The sequence below is a fragment of the Bidens hawaiensis genome, unplaced genomic scaffold (assembly GCF_021521415.1).
Source record: "Bidens hawaiensis isolate Kalapana, Puna unplaced genomic scaffold, B.hawaiensis_p1.1 tig00014836_1, whole genome shotgun sequence".
Classification (NCBI taxonomy): domain Eukaryota; kingdom Viridiplantae; phylum Streptophyta; class Magnoliopsida; order Asterales; family Asteraceae; genus Bidens; species Bidens hawaiensis.
In genome coordinates, this window is record NW_027492312.1 from 222310 (window position 1) to 239723 (window position 17414).

At 35.8% G+C, this 17414-nt stretch overlaps 1 protein-coding gene across 1 annotated transcript; it reads left to right on the top strand.

Moving 5' to 3' along the window:
- Positions 1-11206: 11206 nt before the first annotated feature.
- Positions 11207-15241, top strand: LOC143547846 (uncharacterized). Its single transcript, XM_077039163.1, has 14 exons — positions 11207-11265; positions 11348-11444; positions 12079-12122; positions 12285-12363; positions 12597-12681; positions 12907-12989; positions 13075-13143; positions 13289-13359; positions 13490-13616; positions 13733-13825; positions 13910-13975; positions 14075-14166; positions 14939-15059; positions 15158-15241. Exons 1-14 carry the CDS (start codon positions 11207-11209, stop codon positions 15239-15241), a joined length of 1170 nt encoding a protein of 389 aa, XP_076895278.1.
- The last annotated feature ends 2173 nt before the right edge of the window (positions 15242-17414 follow it).

The following is a 17414-nucleotide window of genomic DNA, read 5'->3' on the forward strand; positions in this document are numbered from 1 at the left end:
TTAAGTTGTAAACTCTTGACCGAAACGAAGACTATTATAATCAAGGGTTTTTTTCCCTCGTGATCATATCTTTGTGTCCGATCTTTTTACCATTTAGCACCTAGCCTCACGCACTAATTTGATCAAAAGTTAGTTGTTAATTTTTGACCGAAAAAAGATGCAAGGACGACTAATTGGGGAGTTAAAACAATTGACGAAGGTGCTCAAAGAACACCATACAATGATATGATCTCTTCCTCATGATATATGAACTTATTTTTGTTTGTACTATAAATTTGTTTTAAAAGGCTTGTACTATAAATTTATAACCAGTTACTTTACACATTATGTTTTCTTCTTTAATTATTTGTTACGATATTATATTTTATTGAGGCTGTCCGATTAACATGAATCTATAAGTGTGTTTTTTAATAGGTAACATATAACAGATTTGCGTGTATACTTGTAAAAGTAGATTTACACAAAAATAAAATATAAAGCATGATAAAATGTAAGGGTAAACGAGTTAAGCTGTTTGCGAGCTACTTGAGACAGACTCATAAAAGAGCTCGAATTGAGCTGAGCATAGGCCAAGTGTAACATCACGGGAATTTTGGGCCAAAAATGACAACTCTTCAAAGTTAAAGGACTAATTCTGCCATATTCAAACTCCAAAGTTAAAAATGAAAAATCTGTTTCTCGTCCTATCGCGCTACGCGATAGGGACAAGCCATCGCGTATCGCGAAGGGGCTTGGTCAAACCTTCTGGAAGGGTCAACAGCGATACGCGATCGCTGGTTGAACCTACGTCATTGCGTATCGCGATGACGTGTCCCGACACCTCTGGCACAAGACTGCCACGCGTCCACACGTGGCACACCTCTCGCCACGTGTCCCAACACGTGGCAACACGTGGCAACACGTGGCACATCGTCCGCCACGTGTTAACACGTGGCACACCGTCTGCCACGTAGCAACACGTGGCAGACCTACGTTGTGACTGTGCGTAGCTACATCGCGCTACGCGATGGGTGACTAGGAGCCTATCGCGTATCGCGATAGGATCCAAAATTTTGCCTATAAATAGCAGGTCCGGGGTCTTCATAACCCACACCAAAACACAGCTTACAATCATCTCTCTACTCTCTCACTACACCTCGAAATTTGTGCCAACGATCCACCTCGAAAACTATGCCCCGATTCCTCGATAAATGTGCCATACCTCGATATTCATACCACTCCCCGACGACATTCCGAGCAAGAAGGTGGTGACGTTTTTACAACCCGGCGATCACCTCGAAGTGCGTGCCGAGAAGATTTGGTGTCTCGATTTGCGTGCCAAAGTGAAGTGGCGATCAAGACAAGTGTTGAAAAGGCTAAGCGGCGTAGAAGTGCTGCTCGAGTATCTAGGAAGTATTAAGCCGAGGAAAGGTAAGGCTTACTACCCGAGTAAAATAATAATAAAATATTATAAAGGCTTAATGCCCTAAGTCAGAATTATACTCGATGTTTATAAAACGAAAAGCAATAATGAAAGAAATATGAAAGTATATATATATATATGTGTGTGAATTATATATAATTCTTTGTTATGATTATTATATAAGTAATAAGGATATTCTTATATGATAAAAGAAAAAGAATACGTTTCTTATAAAAGAAGAAACGTCGGGTTTTATAATAAACTAAAGGTTTATAAATATTGTTTTTAAAACTAAAGGTTTTAAAGTAAAATAAATGAACTAAAGGTTCATCGAGGTAATAAATCTAAAGGTCTTAAGCCGGATTGTATATCCAACTAATAAAAGTTATACTCGTACTATAGGTGCGAGATAGCAAGAAAGATTACGCAAGGACGGTGTTGGAAACCGGTCCCGATCAAAGGTGAATACGCCCCACTTTTACAAACTTGTTTTCAAATAAATAAACGTGTTATGTGTAAAACTTTACATGAGACTAAGTGTCTCTAAAAGCATTATTAATAAGAGTAAAAGCCTAGCCCTCAGGCTGTAGTATACGTTTGTCTGGATCCTTACATATGTGGTAAAATGCGGTGGGCACATCGCACCACGCTTGGTCACGATCTCCAGCCACGATGGACCGAACCAAAGTATGTTCGAGTGAGAATGACCTTGTGTATATTTATGGTATCTAAGTACGTCGGGACGCTGCGGTGTCTTGCTGGGGTGACCTAGGTAGAGACTCGAGTTTATAATGATATTGTTTTAACTTTGTTATTCCTAAGCCAAGATGGGCCGAGGCACGCGTAACCCTCGAGGGGTAGCAAAGTAAAAGAAAATATTTTCGCGTCAGCATATTCACCAGCATTCGTTGCTGACGTATTTTTATAACATTTTTGCAGGTAACCAAGATTAGAGCTAAAGGACGAAGACTCAAGAATCCGATGGCTCGGATAATTTTTGTCAAATGTTAATATAGCTAAATGGTGGTTTTGTAAACTTAAAACAAGTAAACACAAATGGAACTTGTTTCCATCTCTTGTATTGTAAATATTTTACAACTTTAATCCTTATATTTTATAAAGTCTTCCGCTAACAAATCGTAACTCTGATTTATTTACAAATGTGGTACCAACTATCGAGTCACACGCCTAGGCCCTAGATGGGGGTGTGACACCAAGCTTAAAGATAAGCTTGTTAAGTAAATGGGTCCAAGCCTGTTGTCAAGCTCTCTGTAAGTTAAATTAGTCGAGCTCGGGCTCTAATAGAGGTGCACAAAAAACCCAAACCTGGAACCGGACCCGGAAAATACCGAGAACCGAATTTTTTATACCCGGGTTTTTACAACCCGACCCTACCCGTATGGTACAAATAGGGTATGCATTTCAGAACCAAAACCCGTACCTGATTTGTACCCGGTAATACCCAAAACTGAAACTGGTTCCATACCCAAACCAGGTTTTTCCAATACCCGAGATCGGGTATTTCAAATACGCGATCTATACCAGAAATTATCCGAAAAATACGACAAAAATACCCAAAAAAAGTGCAGCCCCAATCAAAAACCCTATATATATCAGAAAAATACTCGAAAAAAACCTGAATATGGGGTTTTTTAAATAGCCAGAAACAAGGTATTCAAATACCAGGTTCTATACTCGACCCTAACTCGGTACATATATGATTTTTAGAGACAATACCCGATCAACCCAAACATGACCCAGGTATTACCAAAACCCTGTTATACTCATACCCGGTTCTAAACGTAGAATCGGATATTAGAAAAACCCGATATATGCACCTCTAGCCTCAGGTCGGCACTGGCTGGCCTAAGACTATCCCCATCAACAATCTCACAATCTCAATCTCATATTATAAAATTAATTTCTCTCTCTTTAATTAATAAAATTTAACCCACTCCAATCTTTTACTCCCATTAACAACCCAATCTCATCTTTTTTTTATTAAATAAATTCAATTTATAATTAGTTTTGATTAACTATATAAATATAATTAAGTAATTCTATAAGTTACAAATTATAGAATTCGCATATACTAAAATACAAAATTACACATATTAATGATACAAAACTATATACTTATTCATCAACGCCAGATAGGATAATTCAATAATGAATATTAATGTTACAATCCATAAAATCTTTCTAAACTAATGCTTCAGATAAGATAACTCAATAATGGATAGAATTTTGATTTTATTCAAAAAATACGATTTTTTAAACGAACTCCAATTCTAACGAAATTTTTACCGTAATGTTAATAAAAAAACTAAGTCTGTGTTTTTTATATTTCTTAAAAGTTACATATAATAAGTTATAAAAAAATTAAAATATATATATAATTAATTAGTGAGAATAAAATAGAAAAAAGAAAATAAAATTACATCCACTCATATTGTGACATGTGGTCACAAGTTGGCCAAATTTGAGATTGCAATCTCGTTTGAGCCACCGAACCGATCGGTGAATTAAGGCCATTTTTCTTTTTTTTTCCAAAAAAGTTGTGGGTTTGCAATCTTGGATTACCAATGGGTATCTGCCTATACTAATAAATAAAAATAATGATGATGATGTGTCATAACCACATTCAATATTAACTTTAATTTCCTTTCTATTTTCTAATCTCCATTCTCCTTAATTCATGATATCCATGGGTCATGGGTTTAATTGGTATGGCTCATTAGTTGTAACCCATAAAAAATGTATTTAATGTTATTTAAATCATAATAACTTTTACAAACTCATTACATGTAATTTTACTATTATATATAGAAAGTTTGACCATAATTTAAAAAAGAAACATATAAACAATTGAATATCTATAATAATTTTAAAATCAAATAGTGAGTTATTAAATTAGTTAAATAATGATTTACGAACCATTATCGTATAGTTATTAGTGACATTTGTTTAGAACAAATATTCAGTTATGTGTGTACTTCAAATTTCGTTATAATCTTATAATTTATAAAACCAGGGCCGACCCAAGCTTTTTGGAGGCCTAAAGCGAATGATAAATTTGGGGTCTTTTCAATAATAATAATATAAGTTGTCGCCCGCCTGTTTCAATGTAAACACAATCTTAATATGTTTGTAAAAAAGTTGTTTTGCATTGGATCAAGAAGAAAAATAGGTAGAGTAAAGGATGGCTAACATTAGTGTGTTTAGTTTATGTAGCTACACCAAGACATGCAAAACTATAATCAAGATAACATTATATATATGTTCAGAAACAAAAATATTAAAGTAAAAAAATACAAATAAACATATCCTGATGCCTTTCGCTAATCAATTAGTTTATTTAATCATTAAGATTCATGAGTCTGCTACCATTCTAATTTGTATTGATGCTTTGATTTGCTAAAATAACGACACTATTTTTTTTCATTCTCTACGGTGTTTTCTTTAATTTTGCAAGATCCCAACGGTTTAATTGGATATTTATATCATAAATATTTAGTAAAATGTGGCCCTAATTTTTTGGGTGGCCCTAAGCCCAAGCTTCACCCCATTATACTATAGGGGCAACAATTTATAAAACACTATTTAAATTACATTCATATTGAATGTACAAACATCTTTAATATATTTAGGTACCAATAATTGATTTCACGTTATCTCAAAACATTATTTCAATCATAAAAAAATGTAAAATTTAAATATATAACATTTGAAGTGTGTGTGATAATATTAATTAATCTATAAATTCAAAACAAAATCCCTAAATTACGTATGATTATATACCAAATTACGTATAATTACACGGGTTCAAAAGTTAGTAGCCTAATAAAAGGGGTATCTCAATCTCATTACATTGCAATCTCTCGGTTCTATTGTTTTAGTTACATTTGAAAAATAGCATCGTGACTGTTTATGAAACTCTTAAGAAGTTTAAGGGCTCGTTTTTAATTTCCACCGCTGTAAACCGCCATGACGTCACCTTTCAGAAACCTATTCTTCAAATCCGTTTCCGGCAACGCCATCCTCCGTCACGAAACCAAACGATCCAAATCCGACTACACCAAAATCCAAATAATGATAAAATCCTTCGATCCAAACAGCAAAAGTCTTCACCCTGAGCTTCCACCTACCACGCGTACAATCGGATTACCTTCACGACGGTCCTTATTCACCGTGTTGAAGTCGCCTCACGTGCATAAGAAAGCACGAGAGCAGTTTCATATGAAGATTAATAAGCAGATGCTGGTGATGGAAGCCAAGAGGAATGAGCTGCGTAATAAGTTCTTTTGGTTGAAACGGCAGAGGATATTTGGGTCTCAGTTTGAAGTGTTGTTTAGTTTCAAGACACGCTTGGAGAAAGATAAGCTGCAGAAGGTTCTTCAGAGTGGTTCGAATGGTGTTTGTTAAATGTTGAATTATTATTATTATTATTATTAAAAGTGGAATAATAATAATAATGTTGATTGTTTGTTGAATTGGGTGTTTTGATTTAGATGGTATCAGTTGTTTTTGGATTTGGGGAAGGTTGTTATGTTTTGGATTCTGGCTTACTTTTTGATAATGTATTCTCTCTGTTCTTTTAAGCGTAGTTGTCAAAGGCGCAAGGCGCACTCAAAGCGTTAAGAGTGAGCCTTGGGTGTAGGCGCAGGCGCTTAAAAGCGCGGGATAGAGATAAACAAGGATCATAGCATAAACATATCAGTTTAGGGGTTTTAAACATGCTTTTGGCTTGTTTAGGGCTAGTTTAGGCTTGTTTCTGGCCTTTTTTAATGTTTCAGACAAATTTGCCCGAAAGTTGCGGAATTTTGTTGAAACCTTTTAGGATTTGGCCGAAATCTCACAGAAATGTGACCAGCTGGTCAGAATCTTGCCCAAAGTTCACTGGATCGCCTGGATGGCGGCCTCACCTTAGGGACTAGGCGTGTGCCCGAAGGGCTTTTGACAACATCGGCTTTTATTAACCATGTACTAACTTACTTGCGTGGATGTCTTGTATGATTGATTCATGTTATTGCAAAATTTGTTATCTATCATGTTATTGCGTATTGTCTTTGTATACAGGAGTTTTATCTTTTTGTTATCATACTGGGATTAGAATTATTTGAAGATCCTAGATGTATATGATGCCGCATTGGGTTTTGCAAGTCAACTTGAAATGGATGATGCTAGACTATTGGTGACCTTAATTCTTACCAAGTAACTGATGGCAAAGGTTATACTATACCAGGTATTGCTTTTTCCATGTAATCAATTTGCATATATCTAGGTACTTATCAGATACAGCGTGCACTTTTTTTTTCAGGATTGCAGTTTTTGTTGAAGCTATATACCTATATGATATGCAGTAGGATTAGGATTTAGGATGTAAATTTCTGCCCGCTTTCTTGATAATGGGTTAACCGGGATGAAGTTTATCCCCAACGGGCCAAATAGAAATAGAACATTTTAGCTAAAAAGATGATGCTTACAGTCCCCTGAATCATGTATTTTAGAAAAATAGTTTTAAAATAGAAAATAATAAGTAAACTAGGGCTGTTTAAATAGCCTTTGTTAAAGCTCGCTCGAGTTTGACTTGGTTATAAACAAGGCGAACCCGAGCTAGTCCTGACTCTGCTTGAGCTTGCTCGATTGGCTCCTGTTATTTTATCTTCAGTTTATTTTATATACACATATTTATGCTTGAAAAATATGAATATGAGTTTGATTTTCTTTTTTTTGTGTTCTAGTATATGCGAATTCTATAATCTGTATAGATCTGTTCCCAAATGGTTTTAGTTTGAAATCTTTAGATGTTAACAAGGTTTTCATTTGAAAATTAGATAATTGTAGGCAGTTATGCCTTTGTTTTTTTTCCACACATAACGGTACTTGGGTCACGTGCAGCCATGTAAATTGTTTGTGCAGATGAGTTCTAAATGGTTAAACCATGTCCATTTAGATCTTGCAGATGTTTTATTTGCATGTCTGCTTATGCATCAACCAAGTTTAATTTTAAAAATTAAGACTTGAAAGCAGGGGTCCTAGAGATAAATCCAAATGAAACGAGTAGCATTCAGTCATTTGTCTTTATTCTTATACAGTATTAATGTGATTGCAAGTTTTAAAAAACTAAGCCACGCATTACTTGTTCTTAACTCTCAAGTTCATCCAGAGTTTAAGAACAAAAAATTTCAACAATGCTGTCATCCCACATTAGTGGGAAAAGTAAAGTAGTGAGAAGCATTTATCTATAAAAGCCAAGGTGGTGTTCCTAAAGTAAATAAATTGTGACTTTCACATTTAGCCCTTTGGTTAAATTAACTTACATATTTCAATATTTGGCCTTTTGATTAAATTATGTTTACGTATTTGAGCCAAATTGAGCTGAGCGGAGTAAAACCGAGCCGAGCTTGAACTTACAGTTTTAGCCCAATTAAGCTTTCGAGTTTGAGTCGAGCTCGAGGTGACCATGGCTCGGGCTCGGGCTCAGGCTCAGGCTTGACTTGGCTTGTGAACAGCTCTAAGGTAAAGCCAACCCAATCCAACCGACTTTTTCATCCTGACATGTTTTGACCCAGATCCCAACCTCATATATTCTTGGTCTAAAGTATTGATCATCTTCATTCTCTTTGGTGTACCAAATGAAGGTGTGATTGTTTTGGGATACTAATAGTATGTCCCGTGCATGCAGTTTTGATAAAAAAAATGTGGGTGTCGAGCTCATACCTGCAAGGGGAGGGTTCAAATCTTGCAAGACTCATGTATATGTGGTTTATAGGAGTATTTAGGAGTAGGATAGTTTCCAAAGTTTACTTGAGTGTGAATCAGAATAATTAAGCACACGTGTCAGGTTTATGCCCTGAGAAGGTTTTGACGAGCCGGTCTTAAGTAGTTCACAAACTATAAGGTTTAACTTGTTATGATAAAGAAATACAAAAAAATGGTTGGAGTTTAGCTGGTATTCTAAGTCACTGCTTTTAAACTAGTATCATTGGTTCGTATCGATTTCCATTAATTTCTCTTAAATTGAAAAAATGACATGCACACCATTTTCGTAGCACCAATATCGTGTCCAACCGCCCCCCCCCCCCCCCCTCTCTTCTCTTTCATCTTCCAGCCACCATAACACACACTGTTGCTATAAGGTGTCCGTTACTCCGTTAGAATTTAGCATGTACAATAAAACATTGTTAGTGTTGGCTTAGAAAGATAGTTTAACATATATGATGGTGTATTTACAACCATTATTGTTTTGATGAAAGTTTTATGTTGTGTACTGTTTAGCAGTTCCCCCAACCCATCAATGCAATATATAGTATTGATGAAAAATTATCATTGGGAGATGTAATACAATAGGGCCGGCTCAACGATTTTGGAGGCGTAAACCGAAATGAGATTTTTTAGCCATTTCATGACAAATGTGAATCTAAATTAAATAAAAAAAAACACTTATTACATGTCTCGAACTCGTGGCCTATAGCTTAGTAACAACCAAGTTTACAACTAGACCAATACATAATTTGAAGGCTTTAATTAAGTGTGAGCCTAAGCTCTTGCTTGGCCCTATACAACTGCACTATGTTTACAAACTTTATCTGTTTGTATCGACCAACACAACAAGACGATTACCCATTGACGTCACTGAATGACAGTATATAGTGCTTCGATGTATCCTAATTCAAAGGACAATTTTATACATATTTTGGGCAAAAATCGCCCCCAACATCGCCGTGAACACCGCCCCCCTTGATTTTATGCCGATGTCCCCGGCAGGGGGGCCTTGTATTTGTCGCCGTTTAACTTGAAAAGATAGTAAATTTATATAATTATTGGGCGATTTTGGGCTACAAACCACTTACCCCTTAATGAAAGTTCCTCCTTGCTGACGTATCGCCACGTGTCAAAAATTGTGCCAATGTAGCCCGTCCATTACACATGTCCTTAATATAACCCCCGACAAATATGTATCATGTGAATAAAGTTTATAATACGCAAGCAAACATTGATACGAGACTAAGATTCACCTTTGATATGAAGAATGTAATTTACGTAGAATATAAACATGCATTTAATGGGTTTGAAGTCGGATACACAAATGAAAGCTTACACATATGATACACAAATGAAAGCTTATGCTAAAGAAAACAAATCAATGGTTAGCGAACTACAAAATTAACCAAATACCAATAATTCATAACAATCATACTTCTGTGCTGCTTTAGCAGTCACGAGGCTCCATGATTGTAACCGTGTCCAGATTTTCCTGTCAGTAATGAGCTCTCTTGTCCAGCACGACCTGAAAATTTCTCTCTTATTCATTAATTATTATCTAAGCATTAAAAACTTCTTTAATTAAACTATGACCCGATCATTAAATTTTATACAATTTTTTTTTAAAATAATTATGTATGTTAGTGTGTTTAAATTTCTGCTTATTTATTCGCATGATAGAATCCCATCAGTTTTTTAGAGTTAATTAAGTCGTTAGTGTAGGCTTTTAAAAAGTAACAGGTTTAGGCACCATGCTTTGTTTTTTGCACACGCTTAGGTATTACGCTAACGAGCGTTAAAAATCACAGACACTAACGGCGATATTAACTCTCTTTATTACTAAACCCAGACGTTATTCTATAAATGTAATTTTATAATTTAACAGAACCATGTTTTTTACAAAATTACTAATAAAATCTTATTCTTTATACACATTCTGAAAATAAATTCACATAAACTAATGACGAAATAATACTGAAAAAAGATAGGGGGTTTTAATTAGGGGTGTCAAACGTGTCGGGTTGGCGTGTTAACGGGTTGCGGGTTGGCAGGTTGACGGGTTGAAATGTGCAACCCGGACCCGGCTGATATTATTATTCGTGTCAAATATGTCAACCCTAACCCGCACACACATAAATTCGGGTCGACCCGAACACGACCCGTTTAACCCATTTTAAACAAGTTAATTTATATAATCAGACATACAAATTATAATAAAATCAAAACCATATATTGCAAAATTCAAATGAAATTTAAGCATGAGTCGATTTAGATATAGATGGACTTGACGATATATTCATGCATATTGGTGAATTGATAGAAGAAATGCGTCTTTGGTAATGAAATTTTGGTTGAGAACTTAAAAGTGTCTTCACGAAAAATAGAATTTAAGAGAATACTTATAAAGGTAAATATGGTAAATGAAAAATAATTAAATTCTTCAACACATTTTAATACTAAAAAGGAAATATAAATTAATTTTAAAATATCTAAAATTAAATGGGTTAATGGGTCAACCCGTTTTTATATAGGTCAACCCGAACCCGACCCGTTTTTTAAACGGGTCGTGTTAGCCGACCCAAAACCTGTTTTTTCGTGTCGGGTTCGGGTTGGGTTTCGGGTCGTGTCAAGAATTGACACCCCTAGTTTTAATGTTTGAGTAATTAATGAATGATTAGAGTAGTTTTCAATGCTTGAGAAATAATTAATGATTTAATTAAATTGAATTAACTCTTGTTGTGATTATAGTCAAACTTCAAACTTAATGAATATAGTAGAGTAGTGTGTGAATGTAAAAAGGAATATTTATTATCAGAGACAAAGGTTTAAAATCACTTTATTTAAAAAATAATGGAGTAATTAGTTTCATTTCTTTTCATTTATTTGGTTAATTAGCCTGGGGGACAGAGACTTAATTAAAAGATGTTCGGTGAATGAGCCACCACCTTATATGTATATATATATATATTAGCGTGACCTTTATATAGGCACACAAATTTTGTTCATAAACATCACCTGATATCACATCAATCCGCCATGGAAAATTACGAGAACCCGGCAGCTCAGATCGATGCAAACGCTAGGCCTGTTAAAGAGTAGACTCGCTTAATGCTGGCTGTACTTTTGTTGTTTTTAATAATTTGATCGAACGCTAATTGTTATTTTGTTTTTCATTAGGTCCCGCTGGAAGAGGATTCGTAATGAAGTGAATGGAAGATCTGAACGGTGTTACAAGCACCAGGTGTCTCCGCTGCTATGCAAGTCGTATGCTGAGGTATGAGTTGGATATTATTTGGTGCACTGTCTGACATCTAATCCACACAGTTTTAAACGGTTGCATTGTAGAGGTCCGACAACCGTTTTGAATAAAAATTTCAAAGTTTTGTAGTTTATGATAAGTTCTTATGGAATTCTGGATAGAGATCCGATGGTCGTTTTGATAAATTAAAAAAAAAAATTTCATAGTTTTGACTGTCTATGGTCAGAAAGCCTCCGGATAGAGGTCAAATGAACGTTTTGACCAAAAACTTTGATTGACTGCCCATGGTCAGAACGATCATCCGGATATTGGCTCATCGGCCATTATGACTACAACTTTTTAGTTTGACTGTCTATTGTCATCAGAACGGCCACTAGAGTGTTTTGTGGCTGGTGGTGTGGCTATATCACGACCCTTTTAGTAATTCACTAACTTTTATTTCGCTAACCCAAGTTTTTTTTTCCTTGGAAGATTGGGAAATTTCCCCATGTATATCATACATGGCAAGCACCTTGCAGAACACATTATTGCCAAATCAGCTATGATCATGCGGTTAGCATCTTTTCCCAAACTAAACAAGCCTAGTTCACAATATATCCACGGTTTAGCTTTGGACTAATTAAGGGATCATAATAACGATGTTTTGCAGCTGGATAGGCTTTATTCTGAAGATGTACTAGACGTCAACGCATTGTTAGTGTTACTACTCTATTTTCATGTTATGTTGTTGCATTTTCTTATATATCATTATAAACAAACATGATATCTAAGTAAAATATACAATCTTGTTATGGCCAAGACAGTCGACATCTTGATCCAAAATTGAAAACTTTTACTGCTTTGGTTCAATTTCAGAATTGGAGCTGGATTCGGTTATGGGGCAGTAAGTATATTGTTCAAGCTAGGTGTGTCTGCTTTGGAATTTGATACAAAGGTATATATAGTTTTGCTTCATTTCTTGGGAAAACATAACATCAGTGATTGTTTTAGTCATAAATACCATGCCAGAAGTACCATAAGTATCTAAGAATCTAGCTGGCTGTTGATGATTATGGCATCGTGTGTATTTTTATTATCACCGGCTCATCTAGGTCTCATTTTGGCATGTTTTGCATGTTTAGAGCCAGGATTTGCGCGTATGCCTTAATAACTATTTAAATCTAACAGGGAACTAATTTGGCATCTGTAACAAGAATGGGGTGCTTAACGGTGCATAAATTTGAATCGCTATGCAGTCATCGTAATGGAAGTGGTAAGTTTATAATTGTATTTACTTTATTATCACTTTGTTTTCGCCACACATGATTGTTTAATTTACCTTCCGTGTAATGCTAGAACTTATGTCTCGTACTCTCTTGTTTGTGCCTGTGCTTAAATTTAAAGAAATGTGTGTTTAGCATTAAACTTCGACCGACTTCAGTTTATAGGTTTCAAATATTAATTCCAGGCTGAGCTTTTCATCCTTTTTTGGTTACAGATCAGCTGAAGCACTTTCCTTTATATGATGGGAAATTTGATAGTATCAGCGCTGTTCGTTGGAATCCATCTAAGCAGGATGAGGTGCGTTATTACTTCCTTTTGTCTTGCTATCATACTCTGTGCTGTTGCAAGTGGTTAATTTGGTTTTAACATTTGAGTTCATCAGATTGCATATACATCCTTTAGAAGCACTCAACTTAGAATTATTGACATCGAGCTTTCCCAAGAAGTTCAGGTATGTTTTTCATTTGAGTTCTCATATGACAATACTCATTTTTTAGCAAGTCAGTTGCCAGTATGGCAGCATATATTAGTAATAACAATATGACTTTCAGTGAGAATCATGATAGCTTCTGGTTCTCTTGTTTATGAGTCTACAGGTATTAAGTAAGAGCTCTGATCGTGAGACCGAAGAATTATCCGACATAGCTTTTCTGAATGATGGGATGAGGTTTGAAAAGATCAAAACACTAATATTTATTATTACCTGAAGTCCTAGTACCCACTGCATGTTTTTTTATTATTTGTCTTTGTTTTTTTGATTGAATTGATAACTAGACGTGTCATGATATGTTGAATAGGGTACTTGCTTCCGACACGAGGGGGGTAATAAATACGTGGGATAGACGAGCGAACAATATTCCACAAAGGTTGCTCACAACCAAGAAAATCACCGGCCTTACTAGCATCCAAATACTTGGAGATCATGTAAAATTCTCACATTTTTATAATATATGCATTACAACAATTTTATGTAATTGCATGTTGAAACATGTTCGAAGTTAACGTTTTCCATTTGCTTGTATCAACACTTTTTCTATCAGTGTGTGTACGGTGCTGGTAGGACTGGGTTTATATATGTATGGGATCTACGTAGAATGCGATCATCCCCTGCTGCTTCTCTAAGTGATTGGGAGGTTGTTTATCGTTTTTAATTTTATAAATTTCACAAAAGTTGAAACAAGAATATTTTGGTGAATAATAATCGTCTCCCTGGGCAGATACACTCTATTCCTCTAACATCAATAGATTTGGGATTATTGTTGAAACCAATTAATCCTCGTAAGGTATGAAAGTTATTACAACATATTTTCTGTTTTTGTTTCTAAAATTCGCGCTAAGTACTTGATCATATTATTTTATTTCATGTACGTTGTATGGTGCAGACAAGGCGTGATCGTCGACCAAAAGAACTACATGCAATCAACATCAATCCATCTTGCCCATATCAGCTAGCATTCCACCTTGATAATGGCTGGTAAGTTTAGCCGGGAAAGAAATTTGTCGTTCAAATACCTTTGATGTGTTTATTAGTGTTTTTCCGTTATATATTTTTTTCTTTTGTGTTTTAAAGTCGCCCGGCTCCTTTTTGAATTTTAGGTCCGGCGTTGTGGATACACATAATTATCAAGTGTCACACATCCACTGCCCTCAATTTCCTATTTGGCTGTGAGTCATTTTTAACCTTTCTATCTTATTTATGTATAATTACTTTTCCTTATAAAGTTTTCATAATTCAAAGTTTGTAATATATATCTATCATGTTTGTTTATCAAATTAGGGATAGTCACGCTTATGGAAGACCTATATCATGCTCAAGGAAACCGTCATGGCTTCCAGAACACTCGGTAAAAACGTTACTTAATTTTTAGTTGTTTTCATTAAGTGATGTGTGTGTTCCCTTTGGTAAGACACTTATTCTTTAATCATTTACCTCCAAGACACCACTGCTAAATTTCCAACATTATATTATATAAATTTCTCTGGACGCGTTATGTGTTTTACATTTAATTGGTTACACAGAAGCGTGCATGTTTGAGTTGGTACATATACCTATGTGCAGATTTATGCGGCTCCATCAACTTCTCGCAAAGGTCTTCACCTATTAGATTTTCATCCACACCCGAGCTCCCCTTGCCATGTGGATTATGAGTAAGAAACGTTCTGCCTTTTAGTTTCCCATTAAAGCTAAAGCTAAAGCTAAAGCTAAATTTTTGATGTTATTTTGAATTGCCATTATGATCCTGTAGCGATGCTAAGAATCCCCATGAGAATGCTGAGGATAAGCGAAGCATATTTGTGTCGTTATCTAAGAATGTTACGGCTTGCGCCGTCCATCCACTTAATGGCACTATTGTTGTTGGAGCTCTGGTGGGTATATATACATACATACATACATCTTTATATTGTTTATATTTTTAATGGATGTGTTGTTAAGGCTCATGTAAAAAATACTGTTTTTTGTTTAGGATGGGTCTTTGTTAACAGTTTCTCAAAAGCACATTGGCAAGAAAGGAGATGGTGATAATGACCATGATGTTGAGCAATCATGAAAGAGGCTAGACGTAGAACCGTACATCAAAGCGGCTATATCCGCCCTTATACAGTACATGATTTCATGATATGTACGGAGAAAGATATGTTAGTGAAGGTGGAGAATGGAGATATATAGTCTCACCAGCATTCTAGAAATTAAGAAGCTAGCAAGTCCAAGTAGTTTTTTAATTAGTTTTATATTGTGTATTATATATGTTGTGATGTGATGTCCTACAATTTACATCAAAGCATATATATATTTGACATTTCACATTTTGGAAATTGCCTTTTTAATGGAATCTATCTCTACTCTCTTACCATATGCTAATTATTTTGTTACCATGTGCCTTGTAAGTGACAAGATTTAACATAAGAAAAGATTCTTGGAAGGTCGATCAAATAGACGAAAAAACGATACTTATAACAAGAAGATGATGGCATGGGTCTATCTCTACATCATTTTCTAGAATTTATTGACAGCCAATGGCAGTGTGTTACAAACTAAATAAAAAGGTAGCTAGTTGTTAATATATAGTTTATATTTAGAACTGCTAACCTATACACCGTTTAAACTACTCATAAATCTACAGCAACGTCGGCGTCTGCCATGGGATCGGGAGTATCCTCAATCACTTAGGGAGAAACAATGAATTGAATGGGTCAATTATCTATGAATTCACTCTCGGTTTTTATAAGTTTTGAATATTAACAATATAATGGAATTGTTATTTATTTTCTCAATGATTACATGAGGTATTAATATATACCAATACATATGAATAATAGGAAACATATTAAAAGACATTTACACACTTGCTATAAATAAAAGATACACACAATCATACTAACTTTGAGAAGATCGTGATTGGTGATTCAAATTTGAATTTGAATTATAATAGTTGTCATCCTTAATAGGCCCCTTCAAGATAGACGGTTGTAAGACAAGGCCAATCTTGGATGTGAGTTGTTGGAAACGAGAACGCGGTAATGGTTTCGTTAGGGCGTCGGCTAGTTGATCATCTCCATTAACGTGTGTAACCCTTAAGCATTTTTCACGAGCCTTTTCACGGACAAAATGAAAATCGAGTGCCAAGTAGTTCATGCGTGAGTGAAAAATGGGATTGACCGAGTATTGAGTAGCGCCTAAATTGTCACAAAAGATAGTTGGGATATTGACCTATTTGAACCCTAGTTCTTGAAGTAACGACTTTATCCACATGACCTCGGCAGTAGTGGAAGCTACGGCACGAAATTCAGTTTCGGTGGAGGACCGGGCGATGGTGCTTTGCCGTTTCGAGCTCCATGTTATTGGGTTTGAACCGAGATACACTATATAACCACTAGTACTTCGATAATTGTCTTTGTCTCCGGCCCAGTCGGCGTCCGTGAAAGCGTGTAGCTGTAGAGGGGATGCATGGCGCAAAAGGAGACTTGTATGTATTGTTCCATGTAGGTAGCGAAGAAGCCGTTTGAGTGCACCCCAATGTTCGGACGTTGGAGCATGCATAAACTGGGATAATTTGTTGACAGTGAATGCAACATCTGGCCTTGTAAGTGATAAGTATTTTAGTGCTCCAACTAGGGTTCTATAATCGGTAGGTGATAAGAGCGGTGTTCCATCATTCAATGTGAGATGTTTGGAGCAAGTAATAGGTGTGGATGCCGGCTTACAATCACTCATGTTGGCACGTTGTAGGATATCATTGATGTATTTAGTTTGTGATAAGAGGAGACCATGGGAGTGGGGAAGGACCTCAACACCTAAAAAATAGGATAAGGTACCGAGATCTTTTAGGGAAAACTTTTTAGCAAGAGAGGAGATGAAGGCATCAATGGTAGGAGAAGATGGTCCGGTGACAATGATGTCGTCGACATACACAAGAATGAATATGGGAGAGTGGCCGGAGGTGTGGATGAAGAGAGAGGAGTCAGAGATGGTGGGTTTGAAATTTTGGGAATGAAGGTAGGTTTTAAGTTCTTCATACCAAGCACGAGAAGCTTGGCGAAGACCATAAATGGCTTTATGTAGTTTGCAAACATGGGAAGGAAATGAGGGATTTATGAATCCGGGCGGTTGTGCCATGTATACATCCTCGTTTAGAGTGCCTTGAAGAAAGGCGTTATTTATGTCAAGTTGTCTAAGATTCCAACTGTGTGACACGGCTAGGGATAGAATGAGACGTAAGGTGG

Bases quoted from the DNA above. Each gene is read 5' to 3' on its own strand.
- LOC143547846 (XM_077039163.1), top strand. From the start codon at position 11,207: ATGGAAAATTACGAGAACCCGGCAGCTCAGATCGATGCAAACGCTAGG. The intron at 12,990-13,074 runs GTGCGTTATTAC...TGAGTTCATCAG, and splicing joins ATCCATCTAAGCAGGATGAG to ATTGCATATACATCCTTTAG. The intron at 13,144-13,288 runs GTATGTTTTTCA...ATGAGTCTACAG, and splicing joins AGCTTTCCCAAGAAGTTCAG to GTATTAAGTAAGAGCTCTGA.